At 50.2% G+C, this 17,169-nt stretch overlaps 1 protein-coding gene across 1 annotated transcript in view; it reads left to right on the top strand.

Moving 5' to 3' along the window:
- Positions 1-9,488: 9,488 nt before the first annotated feature.
- LOC115081569 (fibrillin-2-like) overlaps positions 9,489-17,169 on the top strand; it is a gene marked incomplete at its 5' end in the record, with an annotated part of 190,616 nt that continues 182,935 nt past the window's right edge. The window contains one exon of the mRNA XM_029585997.1: positions 9,489-9,614. Coding sequence (XP_029441857.1) covers positions 9,489-9,614 — 126 coding nt within the window. The remainder of the gene's footprint in view (positions 9,615-17,169) is intronic.

The following is a 17,169-nucleotide window of genomic DNA, read 5'->3' on the forward strand; positions in this document are numbered from 1 at the left end:
AAGTGGTGCCCCTCATGCAGTTAGAAGATGTCCAAAACAAACAATCACAGGATCTGTAAATGTTTGGGGAAGGAGCAAGATATCTCTAGCTGTGCAAAGATGTAACCTAGGGCCATCAAGCTAAGCTAATAGACATCTTCACGACAACCTCAAAGTCCAATGCAGCACTATCTGCACCGAAGGTACTGTCCACTGGTGGTCATTCAGAGCCAAGGGGTGATTAGCCTACTCGAAGCTAAGACCCAAGAAGAGTTCCAGTTACAGGGAGTCATCCTGCTTTTCCCACTCAACAAAGGAAAAGGATTCCTTGAAGGGATACATAGAAACATAGAAATGATGGCAGAAAAAGACCAATCGGCCCATCTAGTCTGCCCAGCAAGCTTCCACACTTATTTTCCCATAATTATCTGTTTCACCAACCACCAACTTCAGGGCTCTTATTGGTAACTGTTTGATTCAAATTTCCTGCCATCCCCTGTCATAGATGAGGAGAGTAATGTTGGAGTTGCATCAAAGGTGAGCATAAGGCTTATGGTTAAGGGTTGTAAGCGCTGCATCAAGCAAGTTACCCCGATGCTTGTTTACCCAGATTGCACAGATCAGTGCCTTGTTGTCTGAATGTAAATCCTGTTTTCCAGCGCTATCTTTGCCCTCACTATGTCATAGGGGCGACGTCGGCCCCTATGACATAGTGAGGGCAAAGGTAGCGCCGGCGCCATTTTGAATACTGGCAATATGGCCGGAGTGCAGGAGGTCGCTCCCGGACCCCTGCTGGACTTTTGGCAAGTCTTGTGGGGGTCAGGAGGCCCCCCCAAGCTGGCCAAAAGTCCCTGGGGGTCCAGCGGGGGTCCGGGAGCGATCTTCTACCCTCCGGCCGTATTGCCAGTATTCAAAATGGCGCCAGCGCTACCTTTGCCCTGTCACATGGTAAGGGCAAAGGGCCATCGGCGCCATTTTTTTAGCGCAGCTGATAGCGTGGGAAGGGGAGATCGGTCCCGTGGCCCCCCTGGACCACCAGGTATGTGTAAAACGTTTTGGGGGGGGGTCGGGAGAGTGGGGGAGGCTAAGGGGGTAATTTTAAAGGGTCGGGTGGGGTTTTTTTTATCAGCGCGGGCTTCATTAGTGATGTGAATTGGAATCGGAAATGATTCCAATTCACATCTCGTAACGATCAGATTCCCCCCCCCCCCCAGCCGAACCCGATCGTTAAAATGATCGGGCACACAATTCACATCCCTAGTCTTCACCACTTCCTCCAGAAGGGCATTCCAGGCATCCACCACCCTCTCCGTGAAGAAATACATTGGTTCTGAGTCTTCTCACTGGGGCTTCAAATCGTGACCCCTAGTTCTACTGATTTTTTTCCATTGTAAAAGGTTTGTTGTTGACCATGAATCATTAAAACCTTTCAAGTATCTGAAAGTCTTTTTATATATCACCTCTGCCCCCTGCCCCTCCTCTCCTCCAGGGTATACATATTTAGGTTCTTTAATCTCTCCTCATAAGTCATTTTATGAAGACCATCCACCTTTTTGGCCACCCTTCTCTGGACCACCTCCATCCTGTCTCTGTCATGCAACGGCACCAAAGCAAAAGCATTGGTCCTTCCTCACCCTTCTCCTGCCCAGTGCCCACAGCTGAAAGCATGGAGATCATGGCAGCAGCCCTACTTACTCCAATCAGAAGCTGTTCAAAATAGCAATCAGGTGTGTCACCCCAAACCATGGCTGCTAGAAACTAGGGTGGTACAGAAGATGGAGAACTAACCTCCCACTCTTGTAATGTGCCGCAATTGCAGCCACCATTCCTCACTTGGAGTCCCCTTACCTCCCTGGCACACTGATATAAATCTCACATCTCTGCAGCACCGATGGATGATATCCTCTTTCTGGGCTACTTAAACCCCCAAGTATTGCAAGACAATGCCTCAGCAACAGGTGCTCCTGCTTTGCAGTGTGTTGCTACTTGTCTCTGTGCCTTTTGCCTTGTCTTGCCTCCTTGTTGCTGTTGTCTTGCCTGCCTTACCTCATTGTTGCCTCCCTGCATTACCTCGTTATCTTACCTTGCCCTGCCTCTCTGTTACCTTGCCCTAGCCGCCTTGCCTGTGTCCTGGTCCCTTGTGCTCTGTCTTGATTCTGACCCATGTGCTCTATCCTGGTTCTCACCCCGGCTACGGATACTGACTATTCTTCAGGACTACTGTCTGCCTTGATCCCAGCTTGGATCTCAACCTGCCTTCTTGTGCCTGCCTCAACCTTGGCCTGGATCCGGATACCATTGCTCGCTAACAGCCCTGCCCTCTGCCTGAGATTTGACTTTGTCTGACCTAAGCCCTAAGCCCTGCCGGCTTCTGGAACCCAAGGGCTCAACCTGTGAGGAATGGGGCTAATATAGGTGAAGCCCCAGCTCTAGTACTAGTGAGAGCGAGTGCACCTGCTGTTGGCATGGGCTTAGTATGTTCGCCTGCTAGGCTGTGTCAACCATGCCACAGTCCAAGAGCTCACATTCGTGACAGTTTGCTGAGGTCATGAGCTTGGTGGACTCGTCTCCCGCTCAGACTATCTCAGGTTGGCTAGGTCCAGCAGCAGCAAGACCAGCTTAACAATTTGACTGGCATTCTCCAAGGCCCGGCAGCCTGAATGGAATACTTGTAGGTTCGCCCATCAGCACTTGCACTGCATCTCCTCCAGCCGCTCCTGCCTGGCATCTGGGACCCATGCTGCATCTTTCATTGCTACCCAGGTATGATGGGGATCCTAGGGCCTGCCAAGGTTTTATCAATCAGTGTCAAATGCACTTTGAACTACTGGCTGCCAGTTTTCCCTCGGACCGAGCTAAGGTGACATTTATGCTCCCTTTCCTGGCAGAGCCTGGGCATCACCTCTTTGGGAATGGAACGACCCTTTGGTGGAAAATTTGGATAACTTCCTCCAAACATTTTGGCAGGTATTCAGTGAGCCTGGTCAGGCTTCATCTGTGACTATGGAGCTTCTCCATAAAAGACAGGGCATCTACTCCGCCAGCGACTATGACATCCAGTTTCACACCTTGGTCTGAAGATAGTCTTACAGCCAACATTTGGCGGGGCCTGGCAGAGCGCATCAAAGATGAGCTAGCAGGCTGGGATATGCTGCCTGCACTAGAGGACCTCATCACCTTGGCCATACAGGTGAACCTCTGCTTCCAAGAGCAAACTTGAGAGAGGGAGGCTTCTCAGCAGCAGGCTGGTGCCCTGGTTTCACTGGCCTCTGGTCCCTACCACAGACTCACCGAGGAAGAAAAGCAGAGGTGTCAGCAGCTCAACCTCTGTCTTTATTGCTCTGCTCAGAGGCACTTTGCTAGCCATTGTCCAGAGAAGGCGGGAAATGTTCGAGCCTAAGGTTGGTTGGAGAGTCAGACCTAGGTCAGCCCTCATCCTCATGCCAGTTTGCCTTACTTCCCACGATACTGAGGTACATACCGAGGCGTTCCTGGACTCAGGTGATTGTGCCAGCTTTATTGACAAGACCTTCCCACAGCAACGCTGAATAGGCCAGTTACCATATCCTCTGTTTATGGTGAACCCCTTCCTGGCTGGCTGTCCTTAGTTACCTTTCCAATCACATTTCAAACTGGATTCCTGCACAAGGAAAGCATCTCCTTCTTTGTTCTATCCAAGGCAGTCAGCCCCATCATCCTTGGCTTGCCTTCGCTGATGCTCTATAATGCATCTATAGATTGGTGGGCTCTGCAGATTGCCCACTGGGAGCCCCCCTCCAGCAACGATGCCTCCCTCGGGTTGTGCCACCAGTGCATCCATTCCAGACTCAGATCTCTGATCCTCCCGGGCCTTCCTTCTCAGTATGCATCATTTGCCGACGTTTTTAGCAAAAAGCATCCTAAGACTCTGCCACCCCACAGGTCTTACAACAGCCCATCGACCTGCTTCTGCATAAGATGCCCCCCTAGGGCCAGAATCTATCCACTGTCCATTCCCGAAACAGAATGTATACTTACATCCAGGAAAACTTGAAGCAGGGTTTTATCCGCCCTTCGTCTTTGTCTGCAGGGGCAGTATTCTTCTTTATTGGCAAGAAGGATGGCTTCCTCAGGCAGTGCATTGACTATAGGGACCTCAATAACATAACCTGCAAGAACAGATATCCACTGCCCCTAATTACACAACTCTTTGACTGACTGTGTGGGGCACAAATCTTTATGAAACTGGACCTCAGAGGAGCCTACATCCTCATCTGGATACATGAACGGGCATTATGAATACCAGGTAATGCCATTTGGCGTTTGTAACACATGGTCAATGAGATCTTCAAAGACCTCCTCTATTTTTTTATTTTAGTGTAGTTGGATGATATCCTCATTTTTTTTATGCCCCCTGGCCCAACATCGTGAGCAAGTGAAACAAGTGCTGCAAAGGCTCCAAAAGAATCACTTATATGCCAAACTCAAATTGTACCTTCAAGTTGGATGAACTACTTTTCCTGGACTATATTATCTCCCATTGTGGTCTACGCATGGATCCAGAGAACGTGAAGGCTATTCAAGACTGGTCTCAGCTGGTGGGCTCAAGGATCTGCAAAGATTTCTTGGCTTCGCCAATACAACCGGTAGGTCATGCACAGATATTCCTCACTGGCTGCTCCCCTCACTGCTCTTATAAAAAGAGTACCAATACCAGAAATTGGTCCAACGACCCTATCCAAGCCTTCCATTGCCTCAAGCAGGTACTTCTCAAGGATCCCTGTCTCCAACACTCTGACCCATCTAAGCCTTTATCTTGGCATAGATGCCTCTGCCACTGGGGTAGGGGCTGTCCTTGCACAGCAAAAGGATAAAGGAAATGTCATGCGCTGCTGCTTTTCTAAAAAAAATTTTCACCTGCGGAAAAAAATTAAATCATTGGAGACAGAAAACTCCTAGAGGTGACACTGTCTCTGGAGGAGTGGCATCATCTGCTGGAGGCAACTAGACATCCACTCACAATCTTCACCAATCATAAGAACTTGCAGTACCTCAGCAAGCCCAGTGGCTAAACCTACGCCAGGCCCGATTTCCTCTGTTCTTTAACTGCTTTGACTTTGAGGTCCATTACCAACCAGCTGAGAACCAGCGGGCTAATGCCCTTTCATAGTCCTTTGAAACAAAGGTCTTCTCAGAACCGCCTTGGCACATCATCAGTCCTATAAGAATCATTTTAGCCACAACATTCCCTTTACTATCGGAGAACACGGTGGTTCCTAAACACTTCCATAAGAAGGTATTTAAATTGGCCCACAACTCCTGCTTGACAGGCCACACCAGAATAGCTAAAACCATGGAACTGCTTCTTTGCCACTACTGGTGGCCTCCAATGATACATGATATATGACGTTACATGGAGTCTTATTCCAACTGTGCCATTAACAAGAGCTCCCATGCTTGCCCTTGGGGGTTAATATAGCCATTGCTGGCCCCTGAGAAACCATGGACCCATGTGACCATGGACTTCGACACTGATCTTCCTCTAGTGGCTGTACTTCCATTTGGATTGTGGTAGATAACTCATTTTATATCCCTCACCAGACTTCCTTCAGCACCAGAACTGGTTTGCCTCTTTTTCCTACATATCTTCCGACTCCATGACTTTCTTGAACACCTTGTTTCAGATTGAGGAGTGCAATTCATAGCACGGTTCTGGAAAAGTCTGTGCAAGAAGTTTGGAATTTCTTTGGACTTCTCCGCATACCACCTACAAAGTAATGGGCAGACGGAGAGAAATAATCAAATTCTTAAGGGATTCCTGAGAGCCTCCGTAAATGAACAGCAGCATGATTGGGCAGTTCTCCTTCCCTGGGTGGAATTCTGTAATAACAACCATGCTGGGGACTCCACAGGATCATCTCCTTTTCAGATCCTGTATGGCAGGCATCCACGAGTGCTGCCTCCTATACTGGCAATGGTCCCTTGCCCCCGCAGCCAATGTCATGAGCCAAGATCTTAAGGAGTTTTGGTAAAAGACTTGCCAACTCCTTACCTCAACCGCTGAAAAAAACAAGAAGCAGGAGGACAAAAGGCACCACCTGGCACCTCATCTCAAACTTGGACATTTGGTGTGGCTGAGTACCCACAATCTATGACTATGAATCTGTCTAACAACTTCTCACTGCATTTCATTGAGCCATTCCCAATCATTCGACAGATTGAAGCAGTGGCTTATCAGTTAAAACTGCCATCTATCCTCAGTGTTTTTCATGTCTCACTCCTCAAACCTCTGCTCTTGTCGTGGCCCTCATAAACTCATCCCAAACCAAGTATCCGAGTATGAATTTCAGATCTGTGACTCCAAGCGAATCTGGAATAAACTCTATTACCTCATCTCGTGGAAGGGGTTTGGCCCTGAAGACAACATTTGTGAACCTGCTTCCAATATTCAAACCCTCTAACTTACTAGGCAATTCCATTGACACTTTCCCCAGAAGCCTAAGCCAAGAGGCCTAGGGAGGGGGACTTAGAAGGGTGGGTACTGTATCGTGCTGCTGTTGCGGCCACCATGCCATGCTCAGCATTCTCTTACCTCCCCGATGCCATGCTGCCTTCACCACTGCTGGCTTCCCGACCTTTCTTAGGCACACGTTGATATGGGTCCTACAGCAGGAAACCTCTCTGCAGTGCCGATGGATGACATCATCTATCTGGGATACTTAAACACTCACTGTAATGCAAGCCGATGCTTCAGCAACAGGTCCCTCCTACATTGCAGTGCATGTTGCTACTTTTATCAGTACCTTTTGCCTTGTCTTTCTTCCTTGCTGTTGTCTTACCTGCCTTGTCTCATTGTTGCCTTCCTGCCTTGCCTTGTTATCTTGCTTTGTGCTGCCTCTCTGTTACCTTGCCCTGTCCACCCTGTCTATCATGGTCTCCTGTGCCCTGTATTGTCTTGTCCGTCCGTCCATCTCTGTCAGATTCCTGGTTCTGACCCCTCCTACAGATACTGACTACTCTTCTGGATTGCCACATGCCCTGACACCAGCTTGGACCTTGAACTGCCTTTTCGCTCTTGCCCTGACCTTGGCCTGGACCCAGATACTGACTTCTCGCTGCCTGCCCCGGATACTGACTTCTCACTGCTTTCCCAACCTTGGCCTGGATCAGGATACTGACTTCTCACTGCCTGCCTTGACCTTGGCCTGAACCCAGATACCATTGCTTGCTGTTAGCCTTGACCTCTGCATGAGACTTGACTTCATCTGACCACTCTCGCCCAAGCCCTCCCATCCCCTGGAGCCTAAGGGATCAACCTGCGGGGAACGGGGCTGGTCTGGGTGAAGCCCCAGCTCCAGTCCTAGTAAGAGCAAGTCCACCCGGTGTAGGCATGGGCCTAGTAAGTTCAGCTACTAGGCTACATCAACTACGCCATAGCCCAAGGGCTCACATTCATGACAACTGTTTTTTGGCATCTCAGTGCTGGGCTGGATGGAATGTGGATATTCTTATGTTACTCACAATACAGATCCCTGGGTCTGAATGATCTTATTTTCAGCCGTAAAGGTCTGTGGCTGAACATTAGCTGAGATCTTGGCGGTTAAACTTAGCTGCCAAGATTTAGAGTGGTGAAACTTAGGCCTGGATTTTCTAAGGTCGCAGACCTTAGAGAATCCGGCGGTAACGGGGGGCTGAGGGGGCGAAGCGGGGGGCGGGCCTGCGAAAGCCGGCAGCGATTGCACCTCCGCGGTGCAATCGCTGCCGGATTTTGCACCCAATAGCGCCATCGTAAAAGATGGCGCTATTGGCCGCATCCGCCCCGACGACGCCCCCCGACTCCTCCTCTTCCAGGGCCGACTCCGTCCCGATCTAGGTATCGCACGCGAAAAGGGACTTTTCGCGTGTGATACGCTACGAAAATTACCCCCTCAGTCACTTAGCACTGAAAATCATCAGCACTAAGGGCCTGATTTTCAGGAGGATTTATGTGCAGAAACCTCACTTTCTGTGCGGAATTTGCTGTTTAAAAATCAAGTGGGAGTTCATGCGCAATGTCACATGCATAGTAAGTAGGTGTCCCAGAGGGCAGAGTTGAGGCAGGAAAAGGATTTTCTTGCATACTGTCAATTTTCAAACGTCTTTGTTTAAATCTCCATACAGAGTTACAGTTGCTCTTCCACAGGTGTAACTCTGTGCATCTAGACCATACTGGTTTCTGCGCACACCCACAAGTTTTCCAAGCAGATTGATCTATTTTGAAAATTCGGGCTAAGGTCTGCGGGCAAAAGGTACTCGCAGACATTAGCTCTGCACAGGCTATTAAAAATAGCCCTTTAAATGTTAAAATCCTCTTCCCACCCTCAAGAACACTTTTGGAACTCTTTATATGAACGAGGGATTCCCATGTGTAAAATGGATTTTTGAAAATTATCTCAAAGGCCAGAAGCATGGTTGGACGAGCATTTTGGACGCACTGGAATAACTCCTGATGCAATATTGGGATTAGTGCGTTCAAAATGTGCGTCCAAACCAGCGCGTAGCAAGTAGTGCTGAGCGCGTGTAAATGCCATGTGGATGAGGTTATTAGCCTCCCGATGCAAAAAAATCACTGTGCGTCAGACGTGCACATTTTAACCCGCAAAAAAATTAACTCCTGTCCCGGAGCTGGTGTTGAGTCATGACAAAACCAAAAGAATACTGCTTTTCTGTGGTTCCTCCGACTTTATATTGCTGCAGTACCTATACTAAGTAGGAGGAACCACAGAGAGTAGCGCCATGAAAAACAGAAAAAAGTCTTGATGGTGGTCAGGTTAGGAAAACGGACGCTCGTAACTTGAGCGTTCGTTTTCCTAACCCGGCCCCATCTCCTGGGCGCCCGATGGCAAGGACGCACCAGGGGTAAGCACAATTTATCCCTAGCACGTCCTTTTTTTTAGCGCGGCATCTCGTTAACGTATCGCGTCGGGCGCCCAGAAGAGGTGGTTGGACGTGCATTAGGAAACTGGGTCACTCAAACAGGTGCCCTTTTTCTATGCGCTTTTATTGCGTCGGCCCCCAGGGTGGGGAGGGGCAGGGTTCGTAAGTGTAAACGTTTGTGGGGAAGCAATTTCACGTGGTACTTGAAAGAGGTTTTCCGGGGGGGGGGGGGAGTTGGGGGGGGGGGGGGGGTGTGGAAACCATTTACCTGCACACTTTTGATTTTCGAAGGCACGTGCGTGTACTCACGTGCGAACATTTACACTGGCTCCCAAACAGATGGTAATGTGTGCACGTCCATCATGCAGGGCTCTGCGACCATTCGCTGCGTTTCCCACGGACGTATGCACGTAAGCCCGCTTAGGAAATCAGGGGCTGAAGGCTGCATGCACAGGCTGCTGTTAAACTGCCCTCCATGAGCGACTACATTTGGCCACATGAATATAGGGCACACACTTGGGTACGGGGTGAGACCCTCGGGTGCTCAGTGCAATGTGCGTGGCGGAGGATGCGAGAAGTAGTAACTGAGCTGCTCGGTTTTTTTTTTGTTTCAGACATCGACGAGTGTAGGGTGCTGCCAAATCTGTGTCAGAACGGACAGTGCATCAACACCGTCAGCTCCTTCCGGTGTCACTGCAAGCCGGGGTACACCACGGATATCACAGCGACCTCCTGTGTGGGTGAGTGTGGTAATGAGAGAGAAGGTAGATGAGGATCACATGGCCTGCTGGGGGTGCTCTCCCTTATGGGCAGTCATTACCACTGCTCCCTCTTCTGACATATGAGCCCTGGAGATGAGATGAGAAAAAGAAGCAGGGATAGAGAAGCAGAGGGATGAACCTGACCCCTCTGTGACCCTCATTTTGACCCTTTCCCGCTCCAGTCAGCTGCCAAAGCAGCTTCCTGCTTCAGATCCTACCGTCACAGGCAAATTAGTGGGCTCAGTGTTTTGAGCAGTTGAACCTTGTGCATTAATGGCTGATTTTCAAAACCATTTATGTGCATAAAACATGGTTTTATGCACATAAATGGCTGTTATATTATATTATAGCCCGTGGCTCAGTTTGCATAATGGTAGGTGCGCCACCCGATTTCATACATACTTGTATGCGAACTGGGGTGATGTGCTCGCCGAGGACAAGCAGGATGGCAGTCCTCACACATGCTAAAGCTTTACAATCTTTCAAATCGAAGTTCTGTGCCGGGCTTCATCAGATGATGTTACCCATGTGTGAGGACTGACATCCTGGTGTCCATCAGAGAACACCTTTTACAGGTAAGAACATAAGCTTTGATATTCACCAGGGAGGGAATACTGATGGTGCCAGTTCCCTTCCCTTCACCCTCCCCCCCGAGCCTCCTGTCCACCTTCAGGGAAGTGTTTTCTTCTCCTTTGTTTAAAGTTTTAAACTTAAAAAAAAAAAGAAGAGTAGAAGTTCCTTTCTTTTTTGTTCTTTATTGCTATCTTCGCCGTTTGGGCAGCGGGGCAGTCCGAGGCAGACCGGTGGCTGCTCGGGGTTCCTTGCAGGCGTTTCTCCCGGCGACGGCATGTCTTCCACGAGATCGACCCAACTGAGGCCATGTTGTGCGGCACTCAATATACTTCTTGTGGTGAACGTGCAGAACGGGCTTTGCTCCTGCTGCCTCTCCAGGGGAGAGGGCAGCTGAGGAACCACAGGAGGAGCATCTGACAGGCATTGGCCTAAGAGCACAGGGGATGCTGATTCGGCTGGCAACCCCTTCCCGATTTCAGCAGGAATGGCAGCCATTTTGGCCTCTCTTCTGTCAGCAGCTGAGAGAGCAGGAGGAGCTGGAGCTCTTTCTCCACCACTCGCCCCGGTCGATGGAAGACCTGCAGAGGCCTGGGGTCTTGGGGAACCTCTGTCTGGGGAAGAGGAGGACCTTTTAGGACAGGATCCTGAGGACCCAGCAGACTTTTCTACAGATTTTGTGCTGCTTCTACACAAAGCATATCTTGCTAGGAGGGCTGCAGGCCGCTGCCTCTCCAGGCTTGAGGACCCACAGGCCAAGCAGGCCAGACGTACATGGGCAAGGGAATCGACCAGGGTTTAGCGAGTCTTGAGTCATACTGTGCTGTTGGGGGAGGCGGACGAGACTTTGGAGGGGTCAGAAGTTGAGGTGTCTCCAGCAGTGGATCCTCCGGACATGGGTTTGTCCCCAGACCATCAGATCTCGATGAAAGGCAGAGCCAGGCTCCAACCATGGACGGGGACGATCGGAAAGTCATTCGTCTGTTTCAGAGAGAAGAATTGTGGCCCCTGATTCCACATGTCCTCAAGCAGCTGGGAATTAAGGAGCTGAATGAGGAATCTGATCATGAAGAGGTGGACCCGGTCATGGAGGGCTTGAGAGGTCTGGTGATATTGTAAATCTGTTTGGAAAGCTGTGTGTTAGAGCTGGGAGTTAACAATCTGTTCAGCTTCGCTATCTGATGGGAGGAGCAATCAGATAGAAGTTAGCAATCTGTTATTATTGGCTCCTATGAAGGAGGAGTCGGCAATCTTGTAGTGTCTCAGATATCGTCTTGCTAAGGAGTAGCAATCTGTATTGAATCTGAATACTTGTGAGTGGATCCCTGGGCCGGTGGCAGATGACCACGCCCCGGGAGGATATCCCGAGAGGGACCACTGGCTAGGCTTGAATATGGAGACAGACACACATTAGTTCTTTTATTAAACAGGTTTTTGAAACCACCAGAGGTGGCAGTGGTGAGCTGATATGCCCAGTAGGGCTGTAGTCCCTCAGGTACTGGAACAGCAATCCCAAGATGACTGAGCTGTTGAGAAACTGTAGAAAGTGAGTAGGCAGAGTTCATTAACAGAACTAGATGACAAAACTCACATAAGGTCTCAAGGAAGCTCAGAGCTGGAAAAGTTTAGGCCCTCGAGGAGCGAGTACCTGGTTCCAGGGAAAGCTCTGAGAGAGCGATGGTAACTCACAATTGTTTGTAGCAGCGATAGCTTCCAGGCAGTAGAAAATCTTCAGAGTGTCCAGGAACATGGGCCCTCGAGGAGCGAGTACCGGTTCCTATCTGTAATCTGAAAGTAAAGAAAAGAGCGAGGCCCCCGAGGAGTGGGTACCTCTGGTAAGTCCGAGGAGGCAGAGTAGCTTGGGAAGCGTAGCCAAAGCAATTCCCCCTTGCTAACTCAGTTTATTAGCGTTTTCAAAGACCTTTAAATATTGGAAGCGGATGACGTCATCTCAGGGGAACGTCCCTGAGGTTCGCGCTCTTGCTGGTACTTCAATCAAAGCGCACGCGCGCCCTAAGTCTTCAGGCAACATGGCGGATCTGCAACGTCAAGCCGGTCCGGGGACATCGGAGGGAGATAGCCATGGAGACGCCGCGGCAGCCAGCTGTCCATCAGACCTGGAGGGAGTCGCCACAGAGGTAAAGAGGGCAGAGTGAGGGCGTCGAGCAGCGACGGTCGCAACAAGTGAAGGCCTTTCTATTGAAGAAACTGGTGCTCTGGGATTGGGAAACTGAAGGTTGGCAGAGCTATGGCTAAGTTGTATTGTTGCCGGAGGACACTTTAGCTTTGTTGTGGATATCAAAGGTGGATGTTTCAGTGTCTGACAGCCAACTACTCCTGTGGCCGGGTCTGCTATGCTTAAGGATATGCAGTTAGGAGCTTTACTCTTCAAGGGGAAGCTGCTGTTCGGGGAAGACTTAGAAGAGTTAGTGAAGCAACTGGACGAGAATAAGACGCATTGTATGAGCATAAGCTGCCGGAGGATAAAGCAAAGGGTGGCAAAAGTACCTACTCTTCAAGGCCTTGCTTCTGGATGAATTGGCGTTTTTAGAAGAATTGGGCTTTGGAAGGAGCCCAGAGACAAGGATCTGGCAGGCAGCAGTTTTGGGGCCAGTGATTTCGAGGCTGAAAACTGAACAGGGATGGTTCAGGCCAGAGGCCATTGGAATCCAAGTCCGCACAATGTAGCGAGGCTGGCCCATGCCTTGGTGCCAGCTGTAGGGGGTTGGTTAACTCTTTTCTAAGAAGGGTTGGCCAAGATTATGACAGATCAGTGGGTTCTAAGTGTGATAAGACACGGTTACACTTTAGAATTTGCTCGCCTGCTAAAGGACCTGTTTATGGTCTCTCCTTATGCCTATGCAAGCAAGCGAAGGGTGGTTCGGGAGACCATTGACTGGTTGCTGGGAGCCATCATACCCATGCTCCTGGGGAAGCAGGGAATGGGAAGGTACTCCATTTATTTTGTGGTCCCAAAAAAGGAAGGGACCTTCTGCCCGGCCTTGGATCTGGAAAGGGTGAATGCAACCCTCAGTGTCCCTTGTTTTCATATAGAGACCTTATGCTCAGTAATAGCCACCATGCGCAAAGGAGAGTTTCTGGCCTCTCTGGATTTGACCGAGGCTTACTTGCATATAGCAATCCAGCTGGATCATCAGAGATTTCTCTGGTTCATGGTTCTTGGGTCACATTTCCAGTTTTGCGCTCTGCCCTTCAGTCTGGCAGTGGCCCTGAGAACCTTCACCAAGGTGATGGTCATGGTGAAAATGGCTCTCAGGAAGCAGGGCATTCTGATTCACCCCTATCTCAACAATTGGCTAATTTGAGCAAAGTCGGAGGCCCTGTTCATTCAGGCAGCGACAGTGGTGCTGTAGCATTTAAGATTCCTGGGGTGGGTTGTGAAACTGTTGAAAAATCATTTGATCCTGTCTCAGGTGTTGGAGTTTCTGGGAGCACATTTTGACACCAGAATAGGGAGAGTGTTTCTCACCAAGGAGTGGAACAGCAGGCTGCAGAGTCAGGTTTGCAGCTTGTTAGAGACGGCTGTTCCCAGAGTCTGGGATTACCTGCAGGTACTTGGTTCCATGGCTTCCACGTTGGATTTGGTCTCTTGGGCATTTGCTCATTTGAGTCCATAGAAGGGCGCATTGTTTTCCCGATGGGATCCATTGCCAGAACAGTTTCATCTGCAATTGCCTCTTCTGGAAGTAGCCAGGTCAAGTCTCTCCTTAATGTCTGCACTTACCATTTCTACAAAAGAATTAACAGAAATAGCACTCTTCATCGCCCACAAATAATGGATGAATTAAATGTAAGTAGGCAGCCCAGGGAGGGTTGTGGATTTGCCTGTCTTCCTTAGAGGAAAGGAAATTAACAGGTAAGTAGTAATTTCTCCTTCTTCTGCATTCAGACAGGCCAATCCACACTACTGAGATGTACCAAAGCTACTTCCAAAAAGAGTGGGAGGCTGCCCACGTCCCGTCATCACCGCACGCGCGAAAGCACATCAGTACCCCAGATTGTAAAAAGTCATGGCTCGTTTTGATTGTCTCTGAATCCAAATTCCTCTTTCCTTCACCCCCAAACCCCTCCTTTGAAGCAGAAAGTGATGTTGCAGTTGCATAAAAGCATCAAGTGCTTTATTTGTTCAGCGTAGTAATCCCATGCCTTCTGTTAAGGGTGGTAACTGCTGCTCTGTGCTGGTTACCCCCATGCTTATCAGTTCCCCAGACAATAAGAGTTGGGGCCCTCATGGGTTGCTGTCCAAATCCAATCCCTCTTTTCCCCTGCCGTTAAAGCAGAGAGCAATGTTGGAGTTGCATCAGAAGTATCAAGACTTGTTAGTTAAGGGTAGTGACCGCTGCACCAGCAAGTTAGCCCTTTTGTCTGCATATCAGTATCTCAGACCATGGAAGTCAGGGCTGTCGGTTGTCATCTGAGTCCAATTTGTCTTTTCACGGAGGACAAGCAGGATGCTAGCCTCACACATGGGCGACATATCAGATGGAGCCCAACATGGAAAACTTGTGTCACAGTTTCTAGTAACTTTGACTAGGCACATTGAGCATGCCCAGCATGCCCTATACCATGCGTCCAAGTGGGGTCCCTCTTCAGTCTCTTTTTCTGCGGAGCTGTGAGCCTCACGGTTTGCTTGAGCTCTACAAATTTTGTTTTTTTGCCTCTTGGAAAACTTTGATTTTGCGGTTTTTTGCTTTTTCCTTCAGTTCATCGCTGGGTCCCTCTCGGTGCCTCCCCATAGTGCCCCAGTCAGGGTTTTCGGCATTCGGGTTAGTTTCCTTTCGTGGTCAGTTCCCCCCCGAGTTGGTGGTGTTTCTGTGCCCGTCTTCCATCAACGCCCACAGCCATCGTTCTGTGTTTTTCCCCATTTGTTTCACCCCGTCATGGCCACGTCTGGTTTCTGCTGATGCTCCCAGTGCCCGAGGACCATGTCAATCACTGGTCCTCATGAAGTTTGGATCCTCTGCCTGGAGGCATCGCTTGACATCTGGGGTTACCACTTGTGTGCCCAGATGATCCCAAAGGCATGTCAGGTTCAACTCGACAAGATGGACAACCGCTTCGGGTCAAAGAAGTTCATGCCATCGGCATCAGTGGCTTCGGCAACAGAGGTCCTCGGAGCTGTACCGATGGACACCACACCTTTGACATCGACAGGACCGTTGGTTCCGTCGAGGTCGCTGGTGGAGAGGGTGCCAGAGTCTGACTGTTGTCGATCTCCTCTGGGCCAAGGACGTTGGGTTCATCGTCCTTGACCTCAGCACCAGTCCCTGTCGATGCACGGTGCCGGGCACAGGGACACACTGACTTTTGCTGACATGCCCCTGAAGCAACCCCGTGACAAGAAGCGCTCAAACTCCATTGATGCCCGGGGTCCGTGAAGGTCTCCGCTGGTACTGGTGCCAGTCACCATTCCTCCTCATGGGTCTGAAGAAGATCTGGCCACCCCTCCTTCCTCCTAGTCGTTGTTGGCATCGGCAACATTTGAGAGGAGCTAGAGCGTCAAGTCCAGCTAACGGTGGAATGGGCGCTGCAAGGCTTCGATCCTGCAGCACCTACAGCACTGGAGCCAGTGCCACCAGTGCTTGTACCTTTTATGGAGAAGCTCAGTGTGCTCATCGGTGCCTTACCAATCTAGCTCGTGTCAGTTCCCAAGGCACCGGGGCCGCCTCCTGTCAATACAGTGGTCGTTGCCAGTTCCTCCTCCAAGGAAACTCCGCTGAGACCCGTGGAGACGCCAAGATCTGTGGTCCTTCGTCCAGTTCTGTCAGTGCCTGCACCTCTGGACGTTGGCCAAGGACCTAGGGCAGATGAGGATCCCTATGACCCCTGGGGGACTGATCAGATGGAATCCTCTGAGGATTCGGATGGTTTCCCATCAGACCTTTCTCCTGCAGAGGAGCAAAGGAGGTCTCCACCTGAGGAATTAGCCTTTTCAGGGTTTGTCAGGGTGATGGCGTAGGCCATCCTTTTCCAACTTTTGACTGTTGAAGATGCCAGGCACAAAATGCTTGAGGTTCTTCAGTCCATGGAGCCTCCTAAGGAGATTATAGTGGTCTCAGTACATGCGATCCTTACGGAGTTGCTTCTGAGGATTTGGGAACACCCTCTCACAGTGAATCAGAAGGCGAACCAGGTTTCTTTCAGTCAAAAGGCTGCCCAATTCGATAATGGTCAGCTGCCCCACCAATCGGTGGTGGTTGAATCCGCCCTCAAAAGGACCAAGCGCTCTCAGACCCACTCCTTGGTGCCCCCAGGGAAGGACGCTTTTGAGAGGAAGATGTTCCAGGGAAGCATGCTTATTGCTCGTAATCCTGCCTACCAGCTCTACATGAGCCAATACTTTTGTTCAGGCAGCTGAGCAGCTGCCTGAACAACAGCAAGACACCCTCATGTTGCTAGTGCACAAGGGTTTGGAGTGTGGAAAACATGAGTCCTGCGCCACCTACTATGTTTTCGAAATGGCATCAAGGGTCTCTACAGCAGGAATCGGCACCCACAGACTAGCATGGCTGCGGGCCTTGGATCTCAGACCAGAGGTACAGGAATGATTCGCTGAAGTTCTGTGCACTGGAGAGAATCTCTTTGCAGATAGGGTGAAGGATGCCGTGGTCCAGCTCCAAGACTATCATGAAACTCTCCAACAACTCTCTGCCAGCACTCCAGACCCATCCTCCACATCCAGGAGGCTGTCGAGACCAGGACCCAGGAAGTCTTTCTTTTACCAAAGGAAGTACTATCTTTCACCTCTTCTATCCCGTACACATCATCAGAGCTTCCGCAGCAGTTCCAGGAAGCAGAGAGCTCCCAAGCCTGAGCCAGCTCCAGAGATGGGGTTTTGACTGAGCCATGGGGAGCGTAAGTCAGTTGCCAGTACCTGAGACAATGGACCCTCCTGTCAGGGGCAGGCGGTTCTTTGCGAACCAGTGGCCCAGTGTAACCCCAG

The sequence above is a fragment of the Rhinatrema bivittatum genome, unplaced genomic scaffold, assembly GCF_901001135.1.
Source record: "Rhinatrema bivittatum unplaced genomic scaffold, aRhiBiv1.1, whole genome shotgun sequence".
Taxonomy (NCBI): Eukaryota; Metazoa; Chordata; class Amphibia; order Gymnophiona; family Rhinatrematidae; genus Rhinatrema; species Rhinatrema bivittatum.